General features: G+C 34.0%; 19 protein-coding genes and 1 pseudogene across 20 annotated transcripts, besides 3 other annotated features; 10 read left to right on the top strand and 10 right to left on the bottom strand.

The window, feature by feature from the left end:
* Window positions 1-4,887: part of a mobile genetic element that runs on past the window's edge.
* TVAGG3_0075970 (uncharacterized protein) lies at window positions 278-841 on the bottom strand (the record flags this gene model as incomplete). The annotated part of the gene is made up of 1 exon (XM_051221879.1): window positions 278-841. One exon carries the CDS (start codon window positions 839-841, stop codon window positions 278-280), a length of 564 nt encoding a protein of 187 aa, XP_051106865.1.
* Window positions 1,160-1,432, bottom strand: TVAGG3_0075980 (uncharacterized protein; the record flags this gene model as incomplete). The annotated part of the gene is made up of 1 exon (XM_051221880.1): window positions 1,160-1,432. The coding sequence occupies one exon, from the start codon at window positions 1,430-1,432 to the stop codon at window positions 1,160-1,162; it is 273 nt and encodes a 90-aa protein (XP_051106866.1).
* Window positions 1,478-1,911, top strand: TVAGG3_0075990 (annotated as a pseudogene). Its single transcript has one exon. A coding segment is annotated over exon 1 (434 nt).
* On the top strand, window positions 1,939-2,667 carry TVAGG3_0076000 (uncharacterized protein; the record flags this gene model as incomplete). Its single annotated transcript, XM_051221881.1, has 1 exon — window positions 1,939-2,667. A coding segment is annotated over one exon (729 nt), but the record flags the coding sequence as incomplete, so codon positions are not given.
* On the top strand, window positions 3,544-4,014 carry TVAGG3_0076010 (repellent protein 1 family; the record flags this gene model as incomplete). Its single annotated transcript, XM_051221882.1, has 1 exon — window positions 3,544-4,014. The coding sequence occupies one exon, from the start codon at window positions 3,544-3,546 to the stop codon at window positions 4,012-4,014; it is 471 nt and encodes a 156-aa protein (XP_051106868.1).
* TVAGG3_0076020 (uncharacterized protein) lies at window positions 4,063-4,299 on the top strand (the record flags this gene model as incomplete). The annotated part of the gene is made up of 1 exon (XM_051221883.1): window positions 4,063-4,299. The coding sequence occupies one exon, from the start codon at window positions 4,063-4,065 to the stop codon at window positions 4,297-4,299; it is 237 nt and encodes a 78-aa protein (XP_051106869.1).
* Window positions 4,348-4,453: a terminal%2Cinverted (terminal inverted repeat of Maverick-1A transposon ID:TVAGG3_0075840).
* TVAGG3_0076030 (uncharacterized protein) lies at window positions 4,454-4,774 on the top strand (the record flags this gene model as incomplete). The annotated part of the gene is made up of 1 exon (XM_051221884.1): window positions 4,454-4,774. The coding sequence occupies one exon, from the start codon at window positions 4,454-4,456 to the stop codon at window positions 4,772-4,774; it is 321 nt and encodes a 106-aa protein (XP_051106870.1).
* A 59-nt stretch (window positions 4,888-4,946) lies between the features above and the next one.
* Window positions 4,947-5,369, bottom strand: TVAGG3_0076040 (organellar and viral DNA polymerase type B; the record flags this gene model as incomplete). Its single annotated transcript, XM_051221885.1, has 1 exon — window positions 4,947-5,369. The coding sequence occupies one exon, from the start codon at window positions 5,367-5,369 to the stop codon at window positions 4,947-4,949; it is 423 nt and encodes a 140-aa protein (XP_051106871.1).
* Window positions 5,370-6,104: 735 nt separating this feature from the next.
* Window positions 6,105-6,509, bottom strand: TVAGG3_0076050 (uncharacterized protein; the record flags this gene model as incomplete). The annotated part of the gene is made up of 1 exon (XM_051221886.1): window positions 6,105-6,509. One exon carries the CDS (start codon window positions 6,507-6,509, stop codon window positions 6,105-6,107), a length of 405 nt encoding a protein of 134 aa, XP_051106872.1.
* Window positions 6,510-6,689: 180 nt separating this feature from the next.
* On the top strand, window positions 6,690-7,154 carry TVAGG3_0076060 (uncharacterized protein; the record flags this gene model as incomplete). The annotated part of the gene is made up of 1 exon (XM_051221887.1): window positions 6,690-7,154. A coding segment is annotated over one exon (465 nt), but the record flags the coding sequence as incomplete, so codon positions are not given.
* Window positions 7,155-7,161: 7 nt separating this feature from the next.
* TVAGG3_0076070 (DNA/RNA polymerases family) lies at window positions 7,162-7,620 on the bottom strand (the record flags this gene model as incomplete). The annotated part of the gene is made up of 1 exon (XM_051221888.1): window positions 7,162-7,620. The coding sequence occupies one exon, from the start codon at window positions 7,618-7,620 to the stop codon at window positions 7,162-7,164; it is 459 nt and encodes a 152-aa protein (XP_051106874.1).
* A 1,723-nt stretch (window positions 7,621-9,343) lies between these two features.
* TVAGG3_0076080 (phage tail repeat-like family) lies at window positions 9,344-9,928 on the bottom strand (the record flags this gene model as incomplete). The annotated part of the gene is made up of 1 exon (XM_051221889.1): window positions 9,344-9,928. The coding sequence occupies one exon, from the start codon at window positions 9,926-9,928 to the stop codon at window positions 9,344-9,346; it is 585 nt and encodes a 194-aa protein (XP_051106875.1).
* A 179-nt stretch (window positions 9,929-10,107) lies between these two features.
* On the bottom strand, window positions 10,108-10,509 carry TVAGG3_0076090 (uncharacterized protein; the record flags this gene model as incomplete). Its single annotated transcript, XM_051221890.1, has 1 exon — window positions 10,108-10,509. The coding sequence occupies one exon, from the start codon at window positions 10,507-10,509 to the stop codon at window positions 10,108-10,110; it is 402 nt and encodes a 133-aa protein (XP_051106876.1).
* Window positions 10,510-10,580: 71 nt separating this feature from the next.
* Window positions 10,581-12,175: a mobile genetic element.
* Window positions 12,176-12,889: 714 nt separating this feature from the next.
* TVAGG3_0076110 (uncharacterized protein) lies at window positions 12,890-13,738 on the top strand (the record flags this gene model as incomplete). Its single annotated transcript, XM_001308383.1, has 1 exon — window positions 12,890-13,738. One exon carries the CDS (start codon window positions 12,890-12,892, stop codon window positions 13,736-13,738), a length of 849 nt encoding a protein of 282 aa, XP_001308384.1.
* Window positions 13,739-13,742: 4 nt separating this feature from the next.
* TVAGG3_0076120 (serine threonine-protein phosphatase family) lies at window positions 13,743-13,985 on the bottom strand (the record flags this gene model as incomplete). Its single annotated transcript, XM_001308382.1, has 1 exon — window positions 13,743-13,985. The coding sequence occupies one exon, from the start codon at window positions 13,983-13,985 to the stop codon at window positions 13,743-13,745; it is 243 nt and encodes an 80-aa protein (XP_001308383.1).
* Window positions 13,986-14,002: 17 nt separating this feature from the next.
* Window positions 14,003-14,365, bottom strand: TVAGG3_0076130 (uncharacterized protein; the record flags this gene model as incomplete). Its single annotated transcript, XM_001308381.1, has 1 exon — window positions 14,003-14,365. The coding sequence occupies one exon, from the start codon at window positions 14,363-14,365 to the stop codon at window positions 14,003-14,005; it is 363 nt and encodes a 120-aa protein (XP_001308382.1).
* A 2,177-nt stretch (window positions 14,366-16,542) lies between these two features.
* On the top strand, window positions 16,543-17,910 carry TVAGG3_0076140 (uncharacterized protein; the record flags this gene model as incomplete). Its single annotated transcript, XM_001308380.1, has 1 exon — window positions 16,543-17,910. The coding sequence occupies one exon, from the start codon at window positions 16,543-16,545 to the stop codon at window positions 17,908-17,910; it is 1,368 nt and encodes a 455-aa protein (XP_001308381.1).
* A 15-nt stretch (window positions 17,911-17,925) lies between these two features.
* On the top strand, window positions 17,926-18,906 carry TVAGG3_0076150 (uncharacterized protein; the record flags this gene model as incomplete). Its single annotated transcript, XM_001308379.1, has 1 exon — window positions 17,926-18,906. The coding sequence occupies one exon, from the start codon at window positions 17,926-17,928 to the stop codon at window positions 18,904-18,906; it is 981 nt and encodes a 326-aa protein (XP_001308380.1).
* A 124-nt stretch (window positions 18,907-19,030) lies between these two features.
* TVAGG3_0076160 (uncharacterized protein) lies at window positions 19,031-19,359 on the bottom strand (the record flags this gene model as incomplete). Its single annotated transcript, XM_001308378.1, has 1 exon — window positions 19,161-19,319. The coding sequence occupies one exon, from the start codon at window positions 19,317-19,319 to the stop codon at window positions 19,161-19,163; it is 159 nt and encodes a 52-aa protein (XP_001308379.1).
* A 110-nt stretch (window positions 19,360-19,469) lies between these two features.
* Window positions 19,470-20,183, top strand: TVAGG3_0076170 (endonuclease I family; the record flags this gene model as incomplete). Its single annotated transcript, XM_001308377.1, has 1 exon — window positions 19,483-20,175. One exon carries the CDS (start codon window positions 19,483-19,485, stop codon window positions 20,173-20,175), a length of 693 nt encoding a protein of 230 aa, XP_001308378.1.
* Window positions 20,184-20,830: the final 647 nt, after the last annotated feature.

Consider the following 20,830-nt stretch of genomic DNA (forward strand, 5'->3'; position numbering starts at 1 on the left):
AGATAAGAACATTCACATACCTGTTGGAACATATGACAAAGACTCTGAGTTCAGTTTAATGAAACTTTACAAAGCACTTTATGATGGTCAAGAGATTGCATTCGACTTATGTAAGTCATGTCAACCTTGCTTTGCTGAAAAGTTCAACTTTTCAATAACGACTAAAACAAGCTTTATTCGTAAGTTGAAGTTCTGAGGTCATTTATTTTTGTCAGCAATGAGGTCATTTGTGATAAAAATAAGCCGCTAGCGGCATGGGCGAAGCCTATGTGGTCATTTACAATACAGCTATTGTAGAGTTTAACAATTGTGCTTCAATGTATAAACAATCTTTCCCATCTGGAGGTAAGAACACTGGGCACTTATGGTCATGAGTGGAGAACATGTCTATCCAAAACTCACGATTGAAGCCAGTAAGCTTGTAATACTTAGGATTTGACAGTGGTGAAGTTCTTGTATGACCAATGAACTCATTTTCAACTCCCTTACTTAAGTTTGAATATAATATAGCTTGCTTTCTATCCCAAATGCCAGGTGTTACAATCTTTGAAAATTCATTTTTCCTCGGAAGTATTGCATCATAATTGAAAACATTCTTGAAGTCTTCATTGGGTTCAGAGATTTGAAACCTTATACGTAATGGATTTTCTTTCTTTTTAGCGACTTCATTGAATGGTGAATATATAACAAACTGACAGTCATGAGTTCCATCTTCATTTTCATTAAATTCATAATGAAAGTCTATAAGTTGTGGCTGACTACCTTCTTCTTTCAGTTGTGCAAGAAACTCACGTAAAGGCTGTAAAGTTTGTACTTCAATATTGAACTTTTTCTCGAACATCTCATTAAATGAAATCATACATTGCAACAATGTTGTATCGTCTTTAAAGTATTTGTATATGTGAATGTTTTGGGCGCTTAAAGACTGTTCGTCATTTTCTATCTCGACTTGAAGTATAAAGTCAACCTTTCTGAAAGCACGTGTTATATACATAGATGTTATGCCAATGTACTTCTCTTCATTTATGTTCACAATCCAGTCTGTTGGAAACTTAAACGTTACTCTGTTCCCCTTTATTTTGACGTCAGGGTTTTCACTACTGAACGCAACAGATAAAGGTATTTGTCTATACATTTAGTTTGGATAAAAATAAACCATTTACTCTTTCTTTGCTTCAGCTTCCTTTGCTTTTTGTTCTTCCTTTGCTTTTGCTTCTTCTCTAGCTTTTTTCGCCAGCAAACGTGGGTTCTTCTGTCTTCCAGCAGCTAATGCAGCTAGTTGTTTTTCACTAAGTTTTCTCTTTGGTCTCTCTGGCTTTTGTTCTGGTTTTTGTTCCTTCAGTTCGGATAAAATTTGTTCACGAATTTCTTTCTTCAATGCTTCAACATCTATGACCCCTTGGGTCTTGTCCGTAGGATTTGACTGAGTCATTTGACTGTAGATAAAAAACTAAATTAAAACTTTAACCGATGTAAAATGAGCTTGTCAAAATCAGAACGAGAGTCTATTATATTAAATGACGCCAGAGGAATACAACATCCTTTCTATTATGTAAGTCAGAGTAAAGATGGTAAAATATATGTAAGAAAAAGAAAGGTTCCATTAGCGAATACAGAGAGCGACAACATTAAGGTGCATGGCAAGGGCGAAGCCACGAAGCCCATATAAAACCTTCTGTACAAACTGAGCCACCAAAAGAACAAGAAGAAAAGAAGCCAGATGTACTTTCAATAACGAACCAAGAGCTTATTGCAAAGTTCGTGAATTTCATTGAAAAGCAAACCGAGTCAAAGAACCCTGACCCACCAGTGAAAGAAGTCGAGACAAAAGAGAATGTACAGTTCATTGAAAATGTCAAGAAACAACTTCCACCACGAATACCAAGAAGAAGAGTGAGAATAATGAAGTAAATAGATATTTTTATCTGAAGTAAATACATGCAGAACGAACAGTTAAACGAATTTACTCCAGCAGAGCATATTCATCAGATTCGCTCATATTTCGATATCATAGACAATGCAGTTCAAATTGGTGACACTAATAGAAAATATTCTGACGCAAAGATTCCATCACAACCTGGAACTGCTAAAGATAACACATGGGTAACATTCAATCTCTCACCTCCTGGTGAAAATATGTTGGACCTTTACAATACATTCATTACGTATAAAATGGAAGGTCAATTTATTGTAGATAAAGAAATTGGTTCAGGTTCCAATAAAACAAACCCACCAGGATTTTGGATTGGTTTCGATGACGCTTTCTATGCAGTTGCTGGATATCAAATCCTTGCAAATGGTCGTATCGTATATTCTCAAGACAACGCAAGAGAAGAAGCATATATAACTTCAAACTCACAAACTACCGAACAAATAAAGAAAGTCGATGTTTTTTCAAAGACTCGACATAAAGATGTATGGAGTCATTCGGGAACATGCAGAACAGGACAAATTGTTGGTGGTCCAATTACAGCAGGAAAATCATTTGATTTTAAGCTTCGTTTAAGAATTCCTGTTAGAAGATTCCTTCCATTAGAACCTATTCGATTTATTCCAGCTTTTGCAGGAAACATTCAGCTTAAAGTAAAGTTCAGTAGCGACGCCTTACAATGCACATCTATATCTGTAAATGATATCATTGCTTTCAATCCAACTCTTAAAGTTGCATTTGCTTCAGGTTCAAATCCACCGACAAATAAATTTGTTCCATGGAATGAACCATTCACTATGATAACGAGTGCAACTGAAGCTAGTGGAACAGTTACTATTACAACTGTAACCCAGCAACTATTTCGAACAAAGATGGATTTTAATGAATGTTTTATTCATCCAAAGTCATTCTCTTTAGACCCTAACATTTATACAGAACTTGTAGAACATTATACAAACGAGGCTTTATGTTTTCCTGTTAAAGTTATGGATTGGATTCCTATGGATGGTTCATTCTCAAAGAATACAGATAGTTCAAGTGCAACATTTACAGCAGCTTATACGCCTATTAATGTTAAAAGTATTTGGGCACTATTTAGAAAGAAAGACAACTATTATGTTAATTTTGAGAACCCTAAGTTTAAATATCTTCAGCTTTCCATGGGAGCTTATGGAAATATGCCTGCAGAACCTGAAAAATCATATGGACCTGTATTTTATGAAATGGTTGCGAACGCTTGCAATACAAACAATGATATGATTGGATTTAATGAAGATGTTATGAGGTCATTGGTGGATGATGGTAGTGTGGAACATAAATGGGATAGCTATGACAACACACATTTCTTATGTGGTTTTCCAACAGAAGTGGACTTTTGCTTCCAGCAAGGTCAAACATCTACTGCTCCAATAACATACAAATTGTCTGTTAAAGGACCTATTGAACTAGCAACAGAAAATGTACCAAAGCCACTTATTGGATTTATGAGGGATTGTTGCTTTGCAATACAAGTAAGACAGTCAGGCATACCAATAATAAGACTTGACGACTATAACTTAGCAGCGGACGACAGTGAGGAATAAAGGATGAACGTTTATTTTTAAAGCTTATAAATGAGTTCTTCATCAAGCTCTCGTGAACCTTCACCATCTGTGAAACAAACTTTACCAAACGATTATGGAGCACCTATTGAATATTTCTTACGAGCTGCACAATGGCAAAGAGCAGTCTCACCAAGGTTAGGTGTTCCACCAGCTCCTGTCAAAAATAGCATTTGGTCAAGTCCTTATATAAGATATGGTCTCCCACTAGGTTTGCTAGCTACAGCAGGAGCAGTAATGATGTTGAAAAGAAACAAAGCAAATGTTATAAATAATACTGAAGTAGCTGAATTTGAACAAACTCCGACACCATCGCCAAAACCAACGTCAAAACCAACGCCTTCACAAACAACACCTTCAATGACTCCTGAACCTATGAAAGTACAAACTCCTGTTCAAAAGTCAACTCCAAAACCGACTCCAACATTTAAACCAGAACCTACTCCTCAAATAAATCGTAAAACTCCTGCGTTTCCTTACTGAAAAAATAATGTTAGTTTTATTTTATTTGAACATTTTATTTAGAGTAAAATGACGACTAAAGTCACTGAAGCAATGAAACAAAAGTTTTTGGTAGAATACATTAAATCAGGAATTATTCCAGAAGGTTTTTACGTTCATACTATGAAGGATGGTAGAGTTCAGTTTAGAAAGATAAAGCAACCATTAGATAAAGAAGGAATTTTGAGAAAGATTAAACTTCATGAGGACAACGTTGCTAAACTTAGGAAGAAGTTAGAAGAGTTGGAGAAAGGAAGAGAGTTATAAAGCAATGAATTCAACAGACCCAAAGGGTCAGAGCCGCTTTGCGGCTAGGGTGAAAAAAGAGGTGAGATCTCACCGCTTCACCTAAATTTAAATGGATGTTTTCATACGTGTGATGGTGGTGATATCATTAATTTTTAAGTTTATTTTTATATAAATGACGAAAACTATTGAGATAACAAACTACAACGGTCATGAGTTCAAGAATTTGTTCTTCGTTTCTCGTGAAAATACATTCTATCAGATACGAGGGAGAAAGGGTAAAGTTAGTTTGAGCGTTTATGAAGGAATGAAGAATGGAAAGTTTATACAAGCATACGATACAAACGGTAAACGTGTTTCATTAGCTTTGTCAAAACTTACTAACATTCATTATGACAGTGATTTTGACCTATATGAAGAAGAAAGTGAGTCAGAAGATTATGAGCTGTTATATGAAGCACAGCAATGGGAGGAGTTGCAATACTTTTGTAAGTGAGAACGTTTATTTTTTACATTAGTGAGGTGAAGTGGTTGGTGGCTTTGTAAATATTTAAGGTTAAGTTAGTGTTGTCGTTTGTGTTGTAAAATATACGTTAACGGTTTTGTAAATATTTAAGGTTAAGTGGTGTACGGAGGAGCGCAGTGCCTCAGTACACGACTTAGGTATACTAACTAACATTCTTATATACCATATCGCAATCTTTGTCCATAACTTTATGGTTGCAATGAAAACCAAGGAATTCATAATTTACCTTTCGTATGAACTTCTTTATTTCTACTGAGTCAGTTGGTTTGACTTCAATTTCGTCAAATTCAGGAATAGTGAGTTTTTGTTGTTGGATTTCAGGTAGTTTAGGCAAATGGTCAATAATGTCCTGCATTTCATAAAGATATTCTTCATTTTCTTCATCCTGTGCGGTACAGTCTAAATTACTTGTTAAAAGTTCTTGCTTTATCTTCTGGATTTCTGTTTCAAAAGTATATGAAGAAGGAATAAAGCTTTTCATTTCTACTAACATTGACGTAGGATTCATAACTAACGAGTTTGGTGCTGTTGTTTGAATTGTTGTTGTGCCGATTGTTGAAATCATATCTTTTATACAAAATAAAAATTTTTCTTAGAAAAAAATTAGCGTTATTTTTCTTTCATAAGGAAATGTCAAAAATTCATGATTTTCGAGAGTTTTAGACCATGTTAGAAAAGTGGTTAGAAAACGTGTTAGATCTAACCATCTACCCGACATTCTCGTCAAATACAAAAAAAATGAAGAATAACTTTCACTTTTTCATTATATAACTGTTATTTTTGACGAAGTGAAGTTTTACACTTCGTCAAAAAAATCCCTGAAATCATATCTTTTATACAAAATAAAAAAAATAAATAAAATAAAACTAACTTTATTTTTTCTATCTTAAGGAAATTCATGAAAATTCAAGCGGTTAGAAATGAGGTTAGAAAACGTGTTAGATCTAACCATCTACCCGACATTCTCGTCAAATACAAAAAAATGAAGAATAACTTTCACTTTTTCATTATATAACTGTTATTTTTGACGAAGTGAAGTTTTACACTTCGTCAAAAAAATCCCTGAAATCATATCTTTTATACAAAATAAAAAAAATAAATAAAATAAAACTAACTTTATTTTTTCTATCTTAAGGAAATTCATGAAAATTCAAGAGGGTGAAAAAACAGGTGAAAAAAGAGGTGAAATCTCACCTCTTCACCTAAATTATATTTTTGGTGTAAATTTCATTGACTGACTGACTGACTGACGGCACAAAGTGGCTTAACGAAAACATTAATATATAAAATTCATGAAAATTCATGAAAATTCAAGAGGGTGAAAAAACAGGTGAAAAAAGAGGTGAAATCTCACCTCTTCACCTAAATTATATTTTTGGTCCGGGAACAACTTTCTCTCAATTGGGGCTGTGGCATAATCTTTGCGTAAACGGTTCAGACCTTCTTCGAACTCTTGGTCTCTCTTCGATTTGGATTGAGATTGGAATTGCTGGGGTGGAGCTTGCTGGAACATCCAAGGGTTGGGGAAGTAAGGCATAGGCTGAGGAGGGTAGTTCGGGAAGCCTTGTGGTGGGTAGTAACCCTGAGGTGGAAATTGGTAGTAATTCGGAGGTACTTGCTGGAACTGAGGTTGCTGAGGAGACTGTTGTGGTTCTTTAGGTTCCTCTGGTTTGGGAATGGACTGGGTTGGTGGGACGTGGGACATTCGTTTGTGGCTTAACCGTCGGACCACAACGATAAAAATCTCTGCTACTAGCAGTACTGCTACTGACAGTAGCAGTACTTTTACTGACAGTAGCAGTACTTTTTCTGACAGTAGCAGTACTTTTACTGACAGTAGCAGTACTTTTTCTGACAGTAGCAGTACTTTTACTGACAGTAGCAGTACTTTATCGTCGAAAACCCTCTCAAATTTTCCTTTTTACTGACAGTAGCAGTACTTTTACTGACAGTAGCAGTACTTTTACTGACAGTAGCAGTACTTTTACTGACAGTAGCAGTACTTTTACTGACAGTAGCAGTACTTTTACTGACAGTAGCAATGGTCGAGGTCGAACCTACCGACGAGGCAATTTACCTAATTGAAATTAACGAGCTTGTTAAAGACTTCCTCAGGCAGAATGTAAAAGGCAAGCTTGTTAACGGTTGGATAACGGGAAGGGCTGCCTTGAATCTCGAGACTTCGACCGGAATTCCAATTGAGGTACCAGAAAACACTCCTTTCGACGACATAAAGCAAGCAAAGAAGGAAGCCATTATAAAGTTCTTTGCCAAGCGTCCTTGGATACTACTTCCAAACAGAGAGAACCCTTTCCCAAGAATTCCCACATTTAAATTCAAATTCGAATAAAAATTTTTTATTTCATGCAATGTTTTATTTCTGTGCCGTCTTCAAGTATGCCCCAATATTTCCTTTTCGATATTACATGAACTTCGGTGAAAATTTTGTCCAATTTGAATCGACCCATCTTTTCACCGACTAAACCCATTTCAATGAGTTTGTTATAGCCTTCTTCGTTCGTCATGAGTGCGTCAATGTTCTCATAGTAAACCTTGACTTTCGATTTGACTTCCGAGAAGAATTTGTTGTAGTTGTCAAGGACTGCCTTTGCGAACTGAGGGTAAGACCAATGTTCGACAATAGGTTTTAATGTGGTTACTAAGCCACTTTGACCTTGAGTGAATTCGTACTTCAAAACAAAAGGAGAAAACCTTTCAACAAAGTTGTCGACCTTCTCATAATGTTTACTCTTCATCTCTTGAGGTTTCTTAATGGAATATCCCCATGTCGAATTCATAAGCAATTTGAGTGTCATTGCAAGTTTGGGGTTTGAAGCTTTCCTAATATCATACAGTTGTTGTATGACTTTTCCAACTGTATAGTTCCTTCCCGGGAACTCACCATCTTCGTTTGGAATTCCAGTCGGAATATATTGGACAAACCTCATGTATGCAGCGTTAAGGTCGACATAGTATATCTTTTCGTTTGAGTCGAACTTGTCGCAACCAATTGGTCCAGTTTGTGGAAATTCAAGTGAGTCTCTTATCTTCTGAGAAACTTCTCCTGTTATCTCATAAACATCGTCGAAGCAACCTGTTTCATATAAAACCTTCTGACCTAACTCAGATGCTCTCCAATACAATTTGACGTCAATTGGATGTCTCAATGGAAGTTTGTTTATAGCATCTTGAAGTTCTTGCAACCTCATTGGAAGTTCTTCTGGTTCAGGTTGGTATCCGAACAATCCAACTCCTTGTGGAATTGTGTACTTCTTTTGTACTAGAACTTTGTCTGGAACAAACTTTTGGTCTTGCTAACAATGAAAGTTTGTTTCGTCTTTTGGTATAAACTTTCTGTAAGCTTGTCATCTGGAATTGGTTCCAAACAAACCTTTCTCGAAAAGAATGTTTACAGCTCTGACAATGTTGCACTTGCCTTTTCCGAACAATGGGTTTGTAAGACTTTCGTTCAACATGAAGTGGTTGTGGACAATTACAATCTTCAACCATGGTAAATTGAACTCAACAACATAGTCGTCATGTGAAGAACCTTAGCTGTAGGTATGTTGACTCGGAGATTGACATTTTGCCAACGGTGCAATTTTTGCCAATTGACCTCTGAGAATGTACCTTGTCTTCACACATGACTCAAGATACTTCATCTTCTCATCTGTAACAAGACCAGAGTTCCTGAGACATGTAAGAATAACAAGGTTCATTGACAATTGTTTCAATTGAATTGTAAATTCCATACCTTGTCAAGTCAATGTCAGACTTATTTATGAAGGGGAAGTATCCAGCATGTTGTCTGACTGCTTGAGGGTTAGGTTGGTACCATTCGAACTTGACACTTGCAATTCCTTCAATTGCATTCAAAATGTCTGAGTCGGAGTCAACCATTTGTTCTCTCTTTGTAGTCTTGAAAGCGTCAAGAAGTTTTGCGGCTGTTTTTCATTGCCATGTGCATAGTAAATGTGACCATCCAAATCTGTTATGGTCAATCTGAGATTGTGTCCTTTCTTATTTCCGTCTTGTATGGCAGCAAGTACTCCATGAAGCCTTCTTGTTCTTTCCTTCGTCAAAGTTTACTGTAAAGGTTCGACCAGATGTAATTTGACTTCTAACTTCACGATACTTTTCATATGCATATCTTGTTCTTTCCATGGAGCATGTGTGTCTTCACCTTTTCCTTTTTTCCTTCTCAAAGGATGCAATTGTTCGTCATGTTTCCAGTAGAATCTGGCAAAGCCGTCGTGTCCTTCAACTTGAATTCACTAACATCGAAAGGCATGTTCATAAGACGTTCTTCTTCTAACCTCTCTAGTCTGTTTGGATAATTGGCACGTGCTGTTTCCAAATCCATTTCGTAGCGAAGACCAGACAATTTGTCATAGACTTTTATGGGTCTTCCCTTCCTATATTTAAAATTCTTCGAAACTCTCCAACCATATCTTTGTAACTCTGCTTTTATTCTAGCAGACTTTCTATCCATTCTATATGGGGGCATTTTTATAAAAATAAAAAAATATATTTTTTTCTTTACTTAACATAACCGCCTGCTGCCATAAGTCTTTGACGCCAACCCATACCAGCTAATGAAGGTTGACTTGGTTTAGTTTCCAAACTAAACTTTGGTTTTGGTTTATCTTCAGTTTTTGGTTTTTCTTCTTCTATCGGTTTTTCGTCACTTTTCGGTTCCTCTGACTTTACTTCACTTGCCGGAACAGTTGTGTCGTCAACATCTTCATAAATATCATATGCCATTTGTTTTTGTTTTCCTTTCAACTTTTTGTGTTTGTTGTAAAGTTTAGAATATTTCGACTCTAAGTCAATGAGATGTTCTATAATGAACTGTTGGTCAGTGAAGTAAACTTTTCCATCTGTTGTCTCGAAAGCTCCTTCAGACTTCAATATTTTATTTGTGAGAGTCTGTTTCTTTTTTGAGATACTAGCCGTTCCATTTTTATGAAAAGTGACTTTGTAGTTAGGGTTTGTATTTCCAGACCTGGCACTTTCTATTATTGAATTTTTCTCTTCATCTGTAAGTTCTTTGACAGGTTTTGACAATGGTTCTGAACTTTTTGTTTGTGGTGTCAAATCTACCGTTTCAACTTCTTCGGTCATTTCATCTCAGTAAAAAATTTTAGTTTGGTTTGTTTTCAACTGGTTGTTTAGGTTTTTTAAGTCGGTCTAAAACTTCCTGAGGTATAGGAAGAACTTTACAAACACGTGGTGTAAAAGGTGGTCTTCCATGACTTATTCTGTTTAAAGCTGCATTGTTCATTTCATCTCAGTAAAAAACTTTACATTCCCCACGTTTGAGGCGGTTGAGGTTGGTTATTGTTTACCCACTGTTGTGCATGGTTATATCCTCTGTTAAAGAATCTTTCACCTTGGTTCATATAGTGTCCTGCTTGGTTATAGTAGTCATTTGCTTTGTTATAATAGTTTCCTGCTTGTCTTCCTACATTGTCCATCCATCCTTGAACTTTTCCTCTTGTTTCAGGATTTGGAATAAGATTTGTTGCATCTCGTGCTACCTCCCAACCTTTCTGTACAGTTTGTATAATAGGTTGTGCTTTCTCTTTAAGTATACCTAATGTACTCAAAATCTTCCTTCCAATTCCAAATGCACCTCTGGCTATTGTTCCCACTGCGGGCAAAAATCTGGATGCAACTCCTGCTAATGCGCCAAATAAACCCATTTCTTATGGGTTAAAAAATGACGAATCCAAACAAGGACCCCTATGTTTCTAAAGCGACAAAGAAAGCACTCATGATAAAAATCTTTAGTTCAACACCAAATGCTTGGTTTATGGATATCTTGGAAAACATTCCGAGAGTTAGAACAGATGGACCACCATACTGGTTAATATTTGTTGGTCAAAACACAAGATACTGTGAAGCCATACCATTATGGTCCAAAAATATTTTAGATGTGAAAACTGCTTTGACAATATTCGTTGACAAATACCATCCAACAAAACTGACATCTGACTGTGAAAGTTCTTTCAAATCAGATGATATTAAAAACTATCTGCGTTCAAAAAATGTAAACCAATATTTCATTGTCGACCAAAACCATTCTGCTCTTGGTGTCATTGACGGATGTATAAAAATGTTAAGAGACTTAAACCAACCACAAGGTGGTGAAGCAAATGAAATGTCATATGACGACAAATATAGACACTTCTCCCAGGCAAAGATGAGACAAGTTTTAAATATTTACAATAACCGTAAACAAAAAGGTTTGGGAAACCACTCCCCCGAAGAAATGAAAAACAACCCTGACTTAGAGAAAGACTATATATTTAATAATTTAGTCAAAAGAGACAAACAAGAAAGAATGCCAGGCTTCAAACTTCAGAAAGGTGACAAAGTAAAAATAGAAATACCTAAACGCGACCCATATGAAAATACTATTGACTATGACAACAATGGGAACCCGACAGGTACTCACCTTCGTGTTCGTAAAAATAGAAGAAAGTATACAAGAGAATATTATGAAGTTTTAGGCAAACATGGCAAAATGTACACACTGCAAGCAGAAGATAAAACTACTATTGTCAGACCTCGTTTCAAACTTGTCAAAGTTCAAGGTGGTATACTTTCAAAGACAGTTCCTAACAAATATAAGACAACTCCTGACGAATATGCTAAAGAAGTTGAAAATGACGACTAAGCAATTCTATACCATGCGTAAACTGTCATGTAAGGTGGCATGTATTCTTTACTTTGTCCCGTTGTTTGTGTATATCCTGAAACGTGATGTGTATGGTTTCCTCCTCCCTCAGTGTTACTCCAGTAACAATTTATAGCAAACTTAACGTTGTCTTTAACATCATATCCTTTACCTTTTGTCATTGCTGACCAATCCCAATATCTATGCTTATGCCAACCTGCTTGAGATGTACTTAAATCTATGTAGTGACTGTGTGCAGGTAAATTTTCACCTGAAATCGTTTTACTTCCACCTGTTTCCTTTGAAGAGTTTGCACAATACAAAAACCTGTCGACTATTTGAGTCCAAGTTCCAAAACCAAGTACTACTTCTGGTCTGGTAGAGTTCATTGAAACATATAATGAGCCAACCGGGTAAATAAGATTCGGCAAAATTTGTTTAAGCACATTGAGTTCCTGTCTTAGATGCATAATACTATTGTCATTAGATATCAAAGTATCTACAAGACTTGTTGCCGGTGGTATTGTTGGACCTTTACTTGGCAAGGTTGTGTTTAGTGTAATATCATCTGCTGTAAAAGTTGTAAAACTTGTATGTGTATGAGTCTTATTTGCTTTCTTCTCTAACTCATCGTTAACATAAGTTTTATCCGCTTTAAGGTCTAAACATCCTGAAACCCATCCTGTATCAGCTTTAGTTTTAAAAATCTTCGATGTCCATTCATGATACCATTCAACCCTTTCTTTAATTTCATTATCTTTTTCATCCACATATTCCTTATCCGCTTTCTTCTCTAACTTACTAGCCACACAGTCCTTATCCGCTTTCTTTTCAAGGCTAACGTTTAAGTCTGTTATTTCAGATATAGAATGTGTATGTCCAACGGCACTTTTCCTGTTTAAGGTTTCTTGTAAGTTTGTAATATTTGCAATGGTATGTATATGAGTCTTTTTAGAATATTCGTTTTCAGCTCTTGTCACTTCACTTGACATTTTATTGTCAACATATGTTTTGTCTGCTAGTTCAGGATGAGTATGTTCTTTTGTTGCATAAGCATTGTTAGCTCTTTCTTCTTCTTTTGCTATTGCATCGTCTACATATTCTTTGTCAGCTTTGTTGTCAACATCTGCTTTCAAAAGAAGTTCATTTATAGGTTTCTCGTTTAAAGTTCCTTTTGTTGGATTTATACAGACAGTATTGTTCTTCTTGTCTTGAAATAGAAACTCATCTGTCATTGGGTTTAATGTCAGTTTTAAGTTTCCTTCTTTCAATGACTCAGATATCTTAGAATAGTTTGAAAAGTTTGTTGTGTTCTTATTTAGAGCTTGCATAATGAGTTGTCGGTTGTGTTGTATTTCTCTCATAGACGCTGTTTCATTTGACATTTTTATTATAGATAAAATATGCTTCCAATAGAAAAAGAAAATTCTAGAGTTGCTACAACTAAACCATTAGATGAACTTTTTACTAATGTCGGTCAAAAGTTTGAGACAGATACCGTAAAGCATGAAGGCTATCGTTTTGACTACCCATTAAGATGGTTAAGAGACCCATCCGTCACAAAAGCTATTGGCTTTCGTAGAATGAAGTTCATTTCAGAAGCCATACATGGTTTCCCATTTACGGTCGGTTTTGAAGTTCGATACTATAACAAAGAAAAACGTATGTATGAGAAATTTGAACAGGGAAAACTTTTACAAGTTAGTTTGCTTGTAAACTTAGAAACAACTCTTCAAGCTTTTCAAGAAAAAATAAACGATATCTATATTGAATATGCAAACCAGTATAACATTGACGAAGGAGAATACCATCTCGATATTATTTATGACAGGAAAAATGCAACTGTTAAAATCAATAAAATAGAAGACCTTGGAGAAAACGTTTATATTTCTACAAAATATAACAACTTGGCATGGTATAGATTTATGAGGATGTTAAATCAGCCTGCAGCATATCCAGTACACCCGGACTATTATGAAGTCGAAAACCCTAATGGAACATATGAAAATATTTTCGACCAAGATGCTATTATTGTTCATGCTTCATTTTCTGGTGCGCAAAACTCTTTCTTATGCTTGGCAAATGACTTTTACGAAAAACCTACAAAGTTATATGAACCGCCGAGTGGAAGTATTTCAGACTTTCAAGTATGGTTTACTACAGATGGAAGAAAAAGAATAATTCCATTATACCATGCGTTTTACTTAGAACTTAGTTTCATATACAACTACTATCGAACGGTAAAAATATAATTTTTTAATACGGTTGAGGTGTTGGATTTGGTTGCCAACTTGACTGTGGTGCAGGTTCAGGCTGTTGTATTACAGGAGCTTGTTCTTCTGGTTCAGGGTCTTTAGGTATAATACCAACAAACTGACCTACTCTTTTACCAATATTTTTGACTCCGTTCCAAATTCCTCTTCCTACGGTTTTTATTCCATTCCATATACCTCTTCCAACTCTTCTGAAGAAGTTTCCTATTCTTCCAAAGAAACCCATTTACTACGTGTAAAAATCTAATGTCCACCTAGTCTCTTACGTTTCCTGTTGAGTTCCATAGCATTCTTTAACTGGAGCTCATACATTCTGTTTCTCCTCTGGTAGAAAACATATTCTGGGTCAACTCCTGTGTTCGCGTCATCTGCATAAAGTTGTTTATATCCCACTTCAGGGTTTGTATAAAACTCTTTCCATCTCATATTTGCATACCATGGTGGCAAACCTAACGCAGCGTCATTTGACATGGCAGTTTGCATTTGTACATCTGTTGGCACTTGACCATAGTTTGCCATTGCAGTTTGTATTCTAACTTCATTTGGAATATTCTCTGGGTTTGGTTGTCCAGGTTGCTGTGCATTCGCTAAGTTCTGTGCGTCCATTTAATATTAGATAAAAATATCTCTTACGAGTACATATGCTGAACATTTGCAGGCATTGGTTCATCTTCATATTCTCTGTACTTTTCTGCCACGTCAAATAAATAAATGACACAATGGAAAAAACCTAAAACAAGTAGTCCTATTTCAAACCACATTTACTTACTAATAAAATTTCTTTATTGTGACACTTTCTCCGGTTTATAGGACCTCTCTCATATTCTATCTTGTCATATATAAACTCATAGTCATGTATGTCCTCTAACCATCTCATAACGGTTTCCAAACCACTTTTATCGGATGTAAAGTAAAAGCATGGATGGTTATGTATAACGTCTAAAGTTTCTAAAGAGTCTCGCAAAGTCCAGTCTACTTGGTATTGAAAATCCCATGTGTTATAGAACGGCGGGTCCACTATAAAGAAAACATTTTCCTTGTCTTTATATTTTTCATACAACTCTGTCCAATGACATCTCACAAACTCTATACCCTCAATATATTTTTCTATGTCCTCTTTGAAAACATTTGTATAGTTAAGATATAAAACTTTTGACATAAGTGTTTCAATGTCATGAACTCTTATAGCACCACTATATAATAGTCTAGCAGATATACTATCCCAGTCTATATATTCTGCTTTTTTCAAAACCTCTCTCACAATATTTTTCTTATCTAATGGTATACGTTCCATCTTACCTATAGGTATCTTTTCTTTTAACTCTTTCAATATATTGTTTGTGTCTGGAATATGTTTGAGACGGTCCATATAGTTGTCGAAGTCATTGCATATAATCTTTGAGTCTGGGAATATTGTATGACATAAATGGGATATATAGAAACTTCCACCGAACAAATCTACAAATGTTAGACCATTCGGTAGTTTCTTAAGTTGTCTCAATATAATATCTTTACATCTACTCTTATTTCCAAAGAACGGTAACGGTGGTTTTGTAAAATTCATTTATATATAATAATAAAAATGTTTTTACCCGAAAAGTGACAGAAAAGTGACAAAGCATGAAAACATATATAATTTGTGAAAAGTGAAACATTATATAATGTTTTCGACCCAGAAGACTAACAATTTCCGAATATAAACTTCATTTATACTAAACATCTTCAGGGCTAGAGGGCGCAACGCGCCTGGAAGCCCTCCGAATATAAACTTCATTTATACTAAACATCTTCAGGGCTAGAGGGCGCAACGCGCCTGGAAGCCCCACTACCTTTTTTTCTTTTTTTTTTTTTTTTTTTTTTTATTTAGTCATATTTTGCATAATTCTAAGTAGATTTTGTAAAAAATCAAGAAAGAAAAATTTTAACGTGCTTTATTTTTTCTTTTTTATAATAATACATATTATTATATAATTAACATATTCATAATGTTTCACCCTTTCAAAAATATAATCCTCCTCCTCTCAAATAAACGTACATACGGGTGGCCTCTTTTTTCAAAAAATTAAAATTTGAAATTTTGGGCTCAAATATTAGAGATTTTTTCAACCTTCAACGATATATGTTGTCTATATCAGACCTCCTTTCTTTTTGATACTTAACATTGTTCCTAAATCTTAGCCGTTAAGGCTGTTCTGAAAATATTTTTTTTCGAAAAAATTCGAAAAAAATTCTTAAAATTCAAAAATCCCTTAATTCCTGAGGATTTTGGAAAAAATTTTTACATAAACATGTGTATATTATATGAAGTATATTGATAAGGTAAAAATCAAATTTTATTGCATATTCATCGAGAAAATAAACTAACGAATCCCTCAAAATTGAGAGGGTAATCCTCCTCCTCTCAAATAAACGTACATACGGGTGCACCCTTAAACCAAATGATAATTATTTTGAAAAGCGTAAAAAAATGATATTCATATATTTCAAGCTTATGAGTGAATTATTTTATTGTTTGGAAAAAATCTTGGAATATAATTGTGTACCTGCACGGTCTAAGTATAGAAATCATTGAACATCGATTCAATTTTAATTGATAAGAAATTAAAAAAAAGAGTCCTTTTCTTTAAATAATTATATATATTCTTGTTAGAAATGCTCATTTTTTGTAAACATATAAAATGTCGATTTTATGGAAATTGAAAAATTTACGTGACAAAATTCCTGTATATGTCATGTAAATTTCCCAACTTGTTTAGGGCGAAAATAAAAAACGCGTCATCAAAATGAAGAAGAGTTCATCAGCAAAGTCACCGAGGGGATCTGATGATCAGCTTCTTTTACAAGTTATTAGTAAGCTACAGTTTGATATTTCTGAATTAACTAGTAAAACAGATCCTATCTTTAAGGATGTCAATGAAAGACAGATAAATCTGGTAGAAATTGATAAGAATTTAGATGAGATACTATTACACATTCATAATATCCAAAATGAATCAAGTTCAAAAATTAATATACAAAATAATGTAGAAAAACTACAAAACGAACTAACAAAGATACAATACCTTAAATCGATCTTGATAACTGCATTAAACTCATCAAAATCTATCAATCATTCGAAGATTGAAAATTATTTACAAGCAAAAGCAACATTTTCAAATAATTTAGAGTATCTGCGTCAGAAAACTGAAATATATCAAGCAATTTCCGATGAAATGAAGCAATTTAACAAAAAAGAACTCAATTATACGACAAATGAAGAATTTAATGCGATAAAAAAGAATTTCACTAGCATCAATCAAATACCAATAAAGAAATACCTCAAATACGCTCAAACATTTCAGTTATCAAATAATCAAGCAAATAACGATTTTATTCTTCAATTTAATGCTCAACATGATAAGCAGTTAGATGTTATCAATAATATATCGAATAAAATAGAGCAGCTAAAAGTTTTTATATCAGATATCAATCAAATTCAAAAAGAATTTCAAGATTTACTTTTCACAAGAGATTCAATGAATGAAATGATTAGATCATATATGAACGATGTCCCCAACATCATGCAGGATCTTGAAAGCAGAAATAAACAGCTTTCAGACAAGTTTAGAGAAAAATCAATTAATCAATCGAGATTTTTTAGTTTAATTGATTCAGAAGCCAGGTCGTTGCTATCAGATGCTAACCAAGTAATAGAAGACTTCATGAAACACAATAAATCCATGTCTTTGATGTCTGAAAACGAATTTTTAAATTATTCAAATTCTCATAAAGAAAATTTGCAGAAAATGAATGAAGAAATTGATAATTTGATTAATCAAAGAGCTGTTGTTGACGAAAACAACCAAAATAATGTTTTATCTTCAGAAAATTTGCAAAAGGTTATTATTGGATTGGATGGAATGAAAAACATGGAAAAGTTCGCATCACATGTTTCAACTCGCTTGAAAATGCTTGAAGAAGACCAAAATAATTTATCTAAAAAATATAAAATAATAAAAGAAAAATATGAAGATCAGTTATCAACTATTAAGTCATTTAAACACTATAATGCTTCCAAAAAGAACGATCCTGTTTATAATAATTTATTCATGTTATATAACAAAGTAAATTCGAGAACTAACGAGTTAATGAATAATCCGGATAATTTGTAGTTGGTTTATTCTTCGATGGCGTCGCAAATTCAAAAATTCAACGTAATTTCAAACCAAATTAACGAAAATCAAAAATCTGTCAGTGAAAAAGTGAATGAGTTTTATGAAATGAATAAAAACCTTGAAATTAAGACAGACTCACTAATTGACTCAGTAAATGCTGAAATAAACGGAATTCCTAGCTTAATGCAGCAGAAATTCACTGATCTTAATCAAGAAATGGAGAACAGAGTTATTGATATTAAGAATTTGATCGAAAATCAATCGAATTCAAGTGTTTTGAATAATTATGAAGAAAAATTCCAAAAAATCCAAGAAGAAATCAATAATTTAATGGACTCTCAGAGCAAAAACATCATCAAGCAGAAAGATATTGATCAATATGAGTCAAATCTCTCTAATTTTGCAAAAGAAGCAAATTCGAAGATTTCTGAACTGAAAAGCTCATTAAGTCAAGGTAGATCAAAGCAAAACTCTCAGTTTGATGCAAACTTTGCCAATGAAATTGTTAATAGAACAAAAGCTTTGGAAGAATTTTCTGATTTCTTAAAGAAATCGGCCACTGACATCAGAAACAGTTCATTTTCTGAGTTGCAGACAAATTCATTTAATTTGGCATCAAATCTCCGCAAATTCACTTCTGGTGAAAATATTCTTGATGTAGACAAGATTATTTCTGACAATGAAGTGCTTTCTCTTGAAGCCCTTAAGTCAGAGAACTTTCCAAGGGTTTCTTATTATTCTGGAGTTGTAAATTCAAGAGATCCTTTGATTCCCGAAGAAGATTACAGAACTATAACTCAGAAGCAGCCAAAACTTGAAGAATATGCTTCTCGTATTAATGAAATCAAAGTAAAACTCAAAAATTGTAAAAAACAACAAATTGATTTGCTATCAAAATATGATTATAGAGAATCTGTAGCAAGAGGTGCAAAATCATCGATTCCTTTGTTATCTCAGAGAGTTAGGCAAGCATTATCCTCAATTCATAAATAATTTTTTATTTTTTGTTTGAATTAATAAAGATATACTGTATTTTAGTCTATTTCAAGCTATTTAAGAAATTAATGAATTTCAAAAGTCATAGAAAAGAAAAAATAATATAATATTTTATAAAAATAAACAAACGTTTAGTAATAAAGAAAGGAATGTAAGTATAAACAATAAATGTCTGCATTTAACAATTTGATGAATTCCAACAAATATTTTTTGCAAATATAAGAAAAAAGTGATAGTTTTGAGCCATGAAGTTATTGTTTGGCTCCGATAGATCCTGTTAAGGCTCTTTCTTGGATTTTAATCTGTAAAGCAGTTGTACGTTGGTCGACATTCGCAATTGTTTTTTCTAAGTAGTCTATTCTGCGTTCCAATTGTGCTAGACCTCCATCCAATTGAGCAAATGCTTCCATTAGCTTAATTCTTGTGGAGTCTTTTAAAGTGTAATTTTGCTCTGATGACATATTGTCACTTTTTTGCATTTCTATTTTTCGAGATTTTTTTTAAGTCAAATATAGATATTGATTCAGTATGTTGACAGTTCAATAAATATGAATTGAATTCATTTTTTGAAAAATGCTTCCGATTTTTGCAAAATTGATTTCTTGTGATGCAGCTTTCCGTGCTGAACTAAAGAAGAAGTACTTAAATCACAATATATATCAATACGACGATGCAAAACGCTACATGTACAACAATATTGATTGCCAAAATGGAGAACTTCACTTAATATATGGTGGCAACTCAATAAAATGGGAATGCGGTGGTACTAAGATACCTTCTACCACATCAGTAAATGCAGAACATATTGTTCCAGAATCATTTTTCAGCAAAAGACTTCCAATGGTTTCAGATTTGCACCATTTGATATCAGCACCATGCAAATTAAACAATAAGCGCGGCAATTACAAATTTGGAAATTTCTCATATGATCAAGTTGCTTGTTGGTGCATAAACAACGATTGCACTACAAATAAGCCATATAACCCAGATGATTACTCATGTCTATCGAAGTCAAATCATTGGATGCCAAGAGTTTCTGACAGAGGTGAAGTTGCAAGAGCTGTCCTCTACTGGTTCACAATGTATGATGATAAAGATGTAAAGATGGAACAAGTTGGTGACCTCCAGACCTTCATAAATTGGGCAAAAACATATCCTCCATCAGAACACGAAATTAATCGTAACAACTTGGTAAATCAATACCAAGGCAATGTAAATCCTTACATTGTAGACCCATCCCTAGTAGATCCTGCTTGGGTTAACTAAATTTTTATCAAAATCTTTTAATAATTTCAAATTTTTTTAGTAAATTAATATCATAGTTGCATTACATTTTAAGATATTTTTAATTTAATTCATGAAAATGTTTTTGATTGAATTGTGATCCGATTGAAACAAATAAGAGAAAAAAAGCTATTGTCGGGATTTGAACCAGCGGAAAAAAATTGCGGCACAGACCCTTAATTGGTTGACCCGCGGTCCTTCCTAGTAAAAGGCGAGGAAAGAAACCACACAAATGATCCAACCCAGGCTTAGGCCATTTTAAATATGATGATGAATTCTTGATCATTACAAGGGACTTTTCAAATCCTTAGTTTTCCTCGCTGACAAGGCACAATTGAAAGAAATTTAGTGGGATATATATCTACGAAAGTTTACCTGAAAACTTAGCCAAATGTTTAATAATTATATAAATGTAAAGTCAATAACTGTTATTTACTCTATAATTCCCATCATTTATTCGGGATTTACATCGGTGTATCAGCTATGTTTTGATCCAAAGTTGCAATACGAAACAGATAACATAAATTCTCCAAATAGATTCAATGATAATCCTTGATACTTTCGATATCCTTTTATTTTCAAAGATGCGTCTAAATAAATCTATCTCCAAGTTCAATTAAAAAACATAATTTCAAAT

The sequence above is a fragment of the Trichomonas vaginalis genome, chromosome IV (genome assembly GCF_026262505.1).
Source record: "Trichomonas vaginalis G3 chromosome IV, whole genome shotgun sequence".
Classification (NCBI taxonomy): Eukaryota; Parabasalia; order Trichomonadida; family Trichomonadidae; genus Trichomonas; species Trichomonas vaginalis.